At 38.3% G+C, this 10,031-nt stretch overlaps 1 protein-coding gene across 2 annotated transcripts; it reads left to right on the top strand.

The window, feature by feature from the left end:
* The first annotated feature begins 269 nt into the window (after positions 1–269).
* On the top strand, positions 270–8,590 carry LOC106744635. 2 transcript variants are annotated; one of them, XM_014619555.1, is made up of 5 exons: positions 270–889; positions 6,371–6,537; positions 6,667–6,884; positions 7,723–7,797; positions 8,216–8,590. In XM_014619555.1, the coding sequence occupies exons 2-5, from the start codon at positions 6,378–6,380 to the stop codon at positions 8,504–8,506; spliced, it is 744 nt and encodes a 247-aa protein (XP_014475041.1). In that variant the 5' UTR covers positions 270–889; positions 6,371–6,377; the 3' UTR covers positions 8,507–8,590. The 2 variants fall into 2 exon arrangements, with proteins under 2 accessions (XP_014475041.1, XP_014475042.1); XM_014619556.1 differs by lacking the exon at positions 270–889 and adding an exon at positions 3,148–4,500.
* Positions 8,591–10,031: the final 1,441 nt, after the last annotated feature.

The following is a 10,031-nucleotide window of genomic DNA, read 5'->3' on the forward strand; positions in this document are numbered from 1 at the left end:
ACAAAATAATGAGAAAAGAGGTTGGGAAAGAAGGTTTCGTGTCAAATTAATTTGTGGCTATTTGTTTATTGTCCGAGTACACGGAAAAAAAATTAAATGGAAAATCAAGAATAGATATTCTCATATATAAGCAAGCATATCATAATCTTTTTAAGAGACTTTTAGTCTTGATTTAATTGAATTTATACTGATGCAAATATTATTACTTGATTAATTACTTGAATTCAATTCAAGACTAAAAATCTTCTAAGAAGATTATAATATTCTTGCTTATATCGAGAATATCTATTCTTGATTTAAGACTAGTTTTTTCCTATAAAAGAAAGGTATTTGTCTAATTTTACGAGTGTGCCGAATCGATCGCAAATATCATCTTGTGGATATATCTTTTTATTTGAAAATATAACGCCAAAAATCTCGGTGTGCGTTTTCTTGCTTCTGACGTCATTAAAAAAGTTCATGGCGACTACTCCGGAATCTTAATTGGTAAAAGTCGGCATAGCGATCAACGTATTAACCGCAAGATCGACAACATCGCTTGGCAACATCCGTTCTTAAATCGACTATGCGGAGCACTCATTTTTTTCTTATAGAGATACGCCCGATATCTCGGCTACCCCGGCTGTGAATTCAAAGGCGAGGGGTGCGCGTTTGCGCCGGCGATACGCGCGCGCCCGCGCATTAGCGATGAGCTGGCCAGCCGGCTTCCTTTGATTTTTCGCGTTGGGCCGCCGGCGTCGTCGGGACACCCTCTCGTCTGGGTTGCGCGCCGCACCCTACTGTTGTTGGCGTTGTCGCGACGCATCGTCCGGCGAAGGCGGCGCGACGCGACGCGTTGCAACCCGTTCGGTGTCGCGGACGAAGATGCACCGGCGGCGCGAGTCTTCAGGTAATTGGACGGGATCAGCTATCTTGTGCCGAGGATACACCGGGAGTGTAGCTGGTCGATCGAGAACTTGGCTCGTCGCTGCGAGTGGTGATTGCCGATCGGGTGCCGAGTGGCGTTAAGTGGCGACTAAATTTTCTCGGCGAAGAGCCGAGTGGTTTTGTTAGTTTAGTTAGTTACGTAAAAACCTGGAGTTGCGGTCCGCCGAATTACAAAAGTGCGAACGGACGACAGGATCATCGCGACGAACCTGTGCACCATCGACATGTAGTGCTGGACGAAGCATGCGACAACATTTCTTTGATCTTTCATATTGACGGGTCTAGAGAGAAGCAAATTTATGGGCATGGATCTTTCTTTCTATTCTTTTCTCATTGGTTGAATTTTGTCTAACGAGAAGAGGGGAGAGAGGACAATACCGTAGGTTTGTTCGTTTTAATTATATAGCACAAGTGCTCTATAGATATCCTAGGAATGTCTCACGAATATTCAAATATCTCTGGGACATTCCTAGAATATCTTTTGAATATTTGTGCTATATAGATAGCCGAACTGGATTGCATCTTTTACCTTTAACGTGAAATAAGTATATAATCTATACAGTAAAAAAGTTTATGTTAAATTGAACACATTTCACATATTTCAAATGGTTCACGTAAATTTTTGTGTTTAACATAAAGTATTGTATGTTGCTGTATATTGTGTATGTTGAAAAGTAACACAAATATTACCAAAAATTAATACAAAATTAATATTCATAATATGTTAATCGATACTGAAATATAAAATATATTATTTTAACACTTACGTATGTTGAATATCGGCTCAACACAAAATATTGAGATAACATAAACACAATATGTTGAATTAACACATGGGTATGTTAACAATTTAACACAAAAATTTTAACAAGGGTCGATTTTAACATAAATGCATAATGTTTTTTACTGTGTAACGGTGAAGAAAAAAGAAACGGTGTTTCAATGCAACACTGGTTCAGCTAAAACGAATAAACCTATTCTTACAAGTTGAAAAGAACATCCTTTAACGTGTTATCTACAATCTACAAACGAGTAACGCTGTACATAAACGTCGCGTAAAATTAAAATTATTATTAATATATATATATATATACGTAATATGTAGTTACTAAATACTTATTTCTATTTGTTTTTCTTTCTACTTGTTTGTTATGTAAAAGAAGTGTATCAAACACAAATCAATTCATTTCGTGTTAGTGAAATTTTTAAGTGCTCCGATCTACGAATCGCTACTATTCACACATCTTCTTATCTTTTTTTACATCTATCAACGCGGTTTCGATTCCACGTCCCAATATTATATGTTGATGTATGGTATATACAGATGTTTTGTAACTTGAGCTCTAATCAGGTTAGTCGGCCGCGTGCTTCTCCGGTTTTGAGATTTTTGTCCAGATGGGACTTCAATTGAGCGTTTCTGAATTGGAGATCAACGTGGTCGCGGAATTGTAACGATGTAAAATCAGTACTGTTCTGATGAGGGACAAGCGAGAGTAAATGAGTATCGCTATCTTATCGGATGCTGGCTTAATGTAATGAGTAGGCTTAATTTCTGTCGAAGAAGCGTCAGCTTGCTCGCCCGATTAAAGTTTTCACTTGGTAGCGAGATAAAGAGAGAGAGAGAGAGAGAGAGAGAGAGACTGTTTCCTTCGTGCATAATTTACACGTGATTGAAGTTGCAATAATTGCAAGTATTTTGATTTTCGTAAAAAGTAAATGTACTCGATACTTGTTAAATTTTTACACGGTTTAGGGGAAACACGACCGATCAGGTAGATCCGATGTAATACCTGGTAAAAAAAATGTCCCATATATAATTATATGCCTATTTAAAAATATATAAAAATATATAAAATTATTTATATACAATTCCTTATATGATTATATATAATTTTACACGACTAATTTAAACGAATTAGGCAGTACTCCAGGTAGCAGGATAACATCTAATTGTGTCTTAATGATTTATTAACGTTGAAGATACCATTAAGACGTCATTAATATCATTTAACGTCACTTTGCTGTTTTTATACATAATTATAGAGTTCATACATAATTATAGAGTCGTGTTAAATTATATATAATCATATAAGGAATTATACATAATTTTCTATATTTTTATATAATTCCATATCTATATATAATAAAATTATACCCAGATAGACATATATTGGTATATTATCTGCATCATGACTAGTGTTATGATATAAGTATGTTAAAATGCGTCCTCGTATTTTGTCAGACGATATTTTGATTCCATAAATATTGCTTCTTAAGAAAGATTGCAATTAGTCTGGAATTATTGCAGTAATAAGTCGATTTCTTTATTATTAAAATTATGGCGTAATAAATGAATATTTCTTAAAACAAGCATATTTTTATTGTGTGGTGCTGCTGCAATGACACCACAAAACACATATTAAATGTTTGTACACTATGTCCAGTATTTCTGTCCATCTGGGAATATGAAAAATTTTTTATCGGGTAGGGCGGAGTTACACGCGTCACAGCACTTACGATGCTTTATGATTTATGCAAGCACAGTGCGTTTAATTTATTACGCTTGGCACCAACAACGTTATAGCCACCTTGTATATCGCAGTCTCTCGTGGCGATCGATCGTGCGAGTACGACGTGGCGCACTTCTAGAAAAATACTCCGTCTTCCTGAAGCACCCGATATACATAACGTGTTGCCTCAAAGATCAACTTGCGAGACACGGTCTTTCGTCTTCGGACGTCGATTACCGACTTATCCGATGTATCGCGAATTTCGTCCCAATCATCCCCGTAATTGTCGTCTCGCGAGAAACTGTCGCGACAAAAATTTCTCCGGCAAATTCATCGATCGAGATCGAAAATTCCGCACTCTCCCGGAATCTCTTCGCGCGAATCAGCCTTTCGCAAACGTCGAGATGAAAGGGTTCGGAAATTCGTGAATTTCGTCTCTCGGCTCGATAATTCGAACTTACGACATCTCGGCCGGTGCCTTCTTCTTCCTTTCTCCCCTGAACAGTTCGATCTCGTGAGTCGAGCAAATATGAAGTATGGGTCATGAGGGTGTCTATCGAGCGAGGAAGAAAGAAAGAAAGGAGAGAGAGGGAGGAATAACACGACACTTCGTTTCGCTCGCTGAGGATTTCGTCGTCTTTTCCGTCACCCACCCCATCGGTTACCTCCGTTCACCCACCAACCTTTCCACCCCTTCGCGCGCGCAAGCCCCGTGCATCCGCTGACAGCTGCAGCTGCGCGAGCTCCTTGCAAGAGGCAGGTGCACACCCTTCTGCGACTGCAGTTGGCAGTATACGCCGCCACGGCGTGAGCCCGAAGTTGTTGTTCGTCAAAATCGAGGGGGATCCTTCTGAAAACTCTGCAGCCCCCCGGCAGCCGCTGTGCTTTCCGTGTTGCGCCGCGTCCGTTGTTTACAGCGGCATCGTCGTCTTCCGCTCGTCGTTTCCCGAACGAACATGAGATCGATATTATCTTGACGAAATTATGAATTTCATGCCCTGCTATGGGGATGATGCTTAACCGTGGCGATTGAGGAGAGCCGAAGGCGAGAGACCGCGCTTGAGTAAGTCGACACGGATCTTTCACGATCCTTGAAATCCTCCTTCAAAATTTTGATTATGCGTTACTCGATATACACATGGTATTAACAGGTTATAATTCGCGATATTAGGCCGGCCCTTTTTGGCTGAACTAGTCCTGCATTTCTGGAACCTCATTCTTCTTCTCTTCAATGTTGGATTATACACTCGTTTTACTCTAAAGGCAAAAAATGCACCCTAACCGAGAGGAATCAGTTATTTTCGGCCTCGACTATATATCCTTTTTATGGTTTTAACTGCAAAAATAATAATAGCAATATATATATCCAGGTGGCACGCGGTTTGATAAAAGTTTATAGAGAATTCATTTTAATTAATACTTATAGAATTGCGGAAAAATGAATATTTGAAGAATTCTTAAAGAATAAACCACAATTAAATTCATGTTCCTTATAAAAGTTCACTATAATGAATACTTTGGGAGACTCATTATTTGAAATACTCTGAGAATTCGTGAAGAATTACGAGTGTTTTGTTTGTTATAATTAGTTTCGGTGGCTGCATTCAGCAGATGCTCGTGTTACTTCAGTGTTTTCTGTGTGCATTACCATAATTGGAATTTTCTTCGCAAAGAAATGATATCTCGATAAAATAAAAAGAAAAGCAACACAATTGACGTTTTATTGAGAATACAATTGAACTGAGTTAATTCTACAAATTGCCACTTTATAACCTAAAAATATCCGCGTATAATATAATTCTTTTTTCTTCTATATGTGCAATTTTGGATTTCTTTCTTCTTTTATGTAGTTGAAAGCTGAATATATTTTTAATATTTTGATTTATTTTGGAAGGGAACTATTGTCCACCAAACTGCAGCTAACACAGTAATGTTACATCAGTATTATAATTTTTTACCTAACAATATAAATTGTTACATATGACACATGTATGTAATAATTATATTGTTGAGCGGGAAATTATAATATTGATGTAACGTTACTTTTAGAGTTGATGTTTATTGGGTATTTTATATTTCTCTTTTTGTTCATAAACACTATTCTTCTTGAATTCATAAACTATACATTTGTTGATATGAAATAATTTTATACGAATATTTTAACAACTTCTCAGGGATTGCAATCATGATACATGTAACTTTCCGGATCATTCTTGTAACATTTTTCTATGAATTCCTAGGGAGAATTACAACTCGGGGAAGAAGAAAACTTCAGGAATATTTCGAGAATTCAGTGTTCTACTTGAGATATAAGAAATTATTATCATTGACGTTGTAATAACTCTTATTAGATAAATGCTCTTCTCCCGACTATAATTCTTTCACTATAATGATTATAAGGTTACAAATACCAAATATTTTTCTCTCAATAATTCAGCCAAAAAGTACAGATTTATTATTTTGTCTCATATCGTTTTCTGCAGTCGTACGAGCGCTCCATGAACGAAATGCGCTAATTGCCGCACGAATGTGTAAATCAACCTTTCATTTCGGCGATCTCGCATGCGACTAATTTTAGCGTCACTTCTCGCATTGGTCGGAAAATGTGGTTCGGTAATAATAATAAGTAATATAGCAATAATAATAAGTGATATACTCGAATTCACTGAGTCGAGTGAAGCGGACTTGTTTATTTTGGTGAAAACCTGTTTTTCGCACAATTTCGCTACGCGTACATGCGGAACTATAAGGTATTTATAATTGCACAAGGTACAATTGTACAATCGCTTGTGCAGATGAGACAGGAGAGACCCCGCCGTGTGTTTTACCGCCGGACGAGTTATAATACACGTGTCGTCCGAGGATGTTTAGCGCACGGTAGCGGTTTCCCACGTGTTGTTTCATGTATTACTCACTGTTTACAATATTTTCAGACAAATTATGATACACGTGTCGTCCGAGAGCGCGCACAGGTATGACCGGGTGAAGCGTAAAGGCGCGGCTTTCTTTACGAACCTGTTCAAGTCAAGAAAGCTGGCGTTAGGGATGAAGATTAACGAGGACGAAGAGATGGAGCGCGCGCCCAGGGTGGAAACTCCCGGTGAGTCGGTCGTCCTCCGATTGTAATTTCGGAGAGAGATTCACGACGCTCTCGACACGTATTCGATTTCGTGATTGCGACGGGTAACTGCGATTAGTGATAGCTGCGACATTTGTCTCTCACTTGCAGCGGTCATCACTACTGCTTGTCGCCGGAACGGCTTCGAGAATGATAACACTATGTCGCGAATTCCGTCGACATTGAGCGTGACGGCGGTGGACGTTGTCGTTGCCTGTCAGCCGTCACCCTCGCACTCCATTTTGACCCTGACGCCCGGCAGAACGCGTAACATCGATCAGGACATGGAAGCACTTCGGCTCAGTCGTCAGGATAATCCCTTCCTGCAGGTTCGATTTCACAATTATTTTGCGTTATTCCCCGATGTCGCAGTTCTTTAGAAATTATTCAATCTCTCGCGTGACGAAACTTCTGAATGATTCGTTGAACTCTACACTGAGAAAGAATATTTAAAAATTTACTTGTGGGGGATATACAGTTCATTTTACAGAAATAAACCTTATTTTTATTTTAATAAAAATAATAAACATTATATCTTACAGATAAATTTTTAACTATTTTTTTTACAGAATGTCGATTTAATACAAAACTCTTTGTTGCAACATTTTGTAAATTAGAATCACGGAAATGTACACACATAGAACAAAATTTAATATTTATTTAAGTAATACCTACTTGATCCAAGTAAAATATTTTCCAAATAAATTGTTCAAATAAAATATTTATCCAGCCCAAACAAAATTTGTTTAATCTAAATAACAATTTGCTGAATATTGGAATAATTATTTACTTGAATTTAACATTTTTTTTCTATACATGTGTTTTTTATAATTTTATATTATCTCACCTCTCTGTTTGACGTTTTTTATTTTTGAAATATCTTCGTGATCCTTGTATATCTTTGTAACTTTGATTTCTCAAAGTTTGGGTTCTTGAAGAACTTTTTCTTCGGCCGAATTTTGTGATTAGAAAGCTGTTGTGCTGTTTAATTTTGTTTCTAAGTTTTAGTCTCTAGTCGCTCGACCTTCTCGCTTGTAGAAACGACAAGCGAATCGTTAATACAATATAATGCGTTTTCTGTGCTTGGCGACGGCTCTAACATACGGGTTCTACGTGTCGCTTCGCAATATATCGATGCGATTGTGCAAATTTTCTCTAATTATTCAGGTGCTAGCGAGTCGCGAGAGCCTCGTGGAATCGATCGAGGAGTCCGAGTCTGACGATGCGATTCTGATGTCGCAGGTAAGACTCAGATCAAATTTTCGGGTGTAATATAAGAAAGAAAAAGAGCATAGAAGATCCGTTCTCGATCTTTTTCTTTTCTGGCTGTGTTGAAAAGAATTCCAAAGAAAAAAAGAAAAGAAAAAGACGGAATTAATTTCTTCCAACACACTCTCGGCAGAGTTTGGAAATATTGTATAATATGGAAATATTATATATATGTAAATCCAGAGTTTGGAAATATTATATAATATGGGAATATTATATATAATATATGTAAATCCAATTCTTCCTTCGAAGAATTGCAAATCGAATTGATAAATTCACGTGTGCGTGTAATAAACATCGCGTAAAACTCAAGAACATTGATTGAAGTAAACGAAAACGGGCGTTCTCGTGGGTACAGTCTTCTCGAGAGAGTCACTACGTGTGCTTTCAGGAATTGGGCGACGCGGATCCTCTGACGCTCGCGCAGGTACACGAGCACCTGGTGCGCAGTCCACCGCCGGCATCTTGGCCCAATTCCACGGCCTTCCACTTTCCCCATCAGGATTCGGGTACCACCCCGGGCAAGAATGACAACAATGCGGCGGCGGCACCACCATTCAAGAGCCCTTCGAAGACGCCATCGCATCACGGCAACGAGCACGAACTCTCTAGGAGCGAACCGTCGACGGACATCAGAGGTGAGCGCTGCCCTCTCAGCCCATTTGTCGACTCGTTTTATTAACTGCGAACGAATTCCGGAAAACATTCAACAGAGAGCTTGACGTTTCTGCTTTCCTTCTTTCGTCTTTCTACACAACACAGTAGTCTACGGTAAAAAACATTTTGTACATTTTATGTTAAAATTGACCTTTGTTAAAATTTTGGTGTTAAATTTTTAACATACCTGTATGTTGATTTAACATGTTACGTTTATATTACATCAATATTTTGTGTTAAGTCGATATTCAACATGTGTAAATGTCAAAATAACACTTGTAAGTATTAAAATACCACGTTTTATACTTTAGTGACGATTAATATATTATGAATATTAATTTTGTGTTAATTTTTGACGTAATATTTATTATTTTTTTATGTATTACTTTTTTATGTATTATTTCTCAACATATTCACCTTGTTAAATTAATACGAAAATTTGTGTGGATTATTTGGAACATACGGGATGTGTTAAATTTAACACAAAATTTTTCACTGCGTAGAGAGTTTGGTTTTCTCTAAAATTTACGTTTCCGGCGATCGTAGATCGCACGTAACGGAGACGTGGAATTAACTAGTCACGTCTCTCGAGAGGACAATGAGGCCACGTCCAGCATGTTGTATCGGGGCACTTGAAATTTTCCACGTATTCCGATGAAATTGCCGAGCCATGCAGCGTGACGATAGCGAACGAATGTAGGATCGGAGCTTCGGGACAAATCGATCCATTTATAAGAGAGAGAGAGAGAGAGAGAGAGAGAGAGAGAGACACTTACGCCCGACCTTGGCATTGCGCTTATGGATACGTGCGATCTCTCTCTCTCTCTCTTTTTCTCTCTCTCCCTCCCTCCCCCTCTTTCTTTCTTTCTCGCATGTACATGCTCTCTCTATCTCCTTATTTTTAACCCGAATAAATTAAGGTTCCTTAGTAGGCAGCCGACAGAAAATATCGCTACAACTTTCTGTGCTATTGAAGCCGCTGAATCGATAGAACGATTATGGAAGATATATATGATGATTCGCTATCACACATTAGTTACCTCTACGAAATGATTTTATCATACATTTGAGGCATCTCTTATAAATGCACATCATGATTAATTATTCGCATACGCAGAATTGCATTTCGCTCAAATTTTATGTGTATATTCCGATTAATAATTTTATGCAAGATCACAAATGAAAATTTGTTTTCGTGTTAATTAATTTATATGCTGAAAGAAAAATATTTGATATTAGCAACTACTTAGTTAACCCTTTGCACTCGAGCGGCGCCGACACGGCGCCCGGCCGATTTGAAGCGTTAACTCGAGCGGCGCTGCTACGGCGCCCGTATTGTTTTCTGCGTCCAGTCAAAATGCGCTGCTACGGCGCTACGGTGTTTTGTAACTCAATCTGTTTATTTACGATGTGCGATAAGATGTTTCTATCTGAAGTATTTTTGTGGATTACACTTGTCGAGCAATTGAGAGGATCATATCGCCAGCATCGTGAGCAAGCGTCGACGTCGCATACCGATGAAATCCGACTAAATGGGAAGCTTCACATAG

This window comes from Dinoponera quadriceps, unplaced genomic scaffold, assembly GCF_001313825.1.
Source record: "Dinoponera quadriceps isolate SergipeBrazil2010 unplaced genomic scaffold, ASM131382v1 scaffold1485, whole genome shotgun sequence".
Taxonomy (NCBI): Eukaryota; Metazoa; Arthropoda; class Insecta; order Hymenoptera; family Formicidae; genus Dinoponera; species Dinoponera quadriceps.

Bases quoted from the DNA above. Each gene is read 5' to 3' on its own strand.
- LOC106744635 (XM_014619555.1), top strand. From the start codon at position 6,378: ATGATACACGTGTCGTCCGAGAGCGCGCACAGGTATGACCGGGTGAAG. The intron at 6,885-7,722 runs GTTCGATTTCAC...CTAATTATTCAG, and splicing joins AGGATAATCCCTTCCTGCAG to GTGCTAGCGAGTCGCGAGAG. The intron at 7,798-8,215 runs GTAAGACTCAGA...GTGTGCTTTCAG, and splicing joins ATGCGATTCTGATGTCGCAG to GAATTGGGCGACGCGGATCC.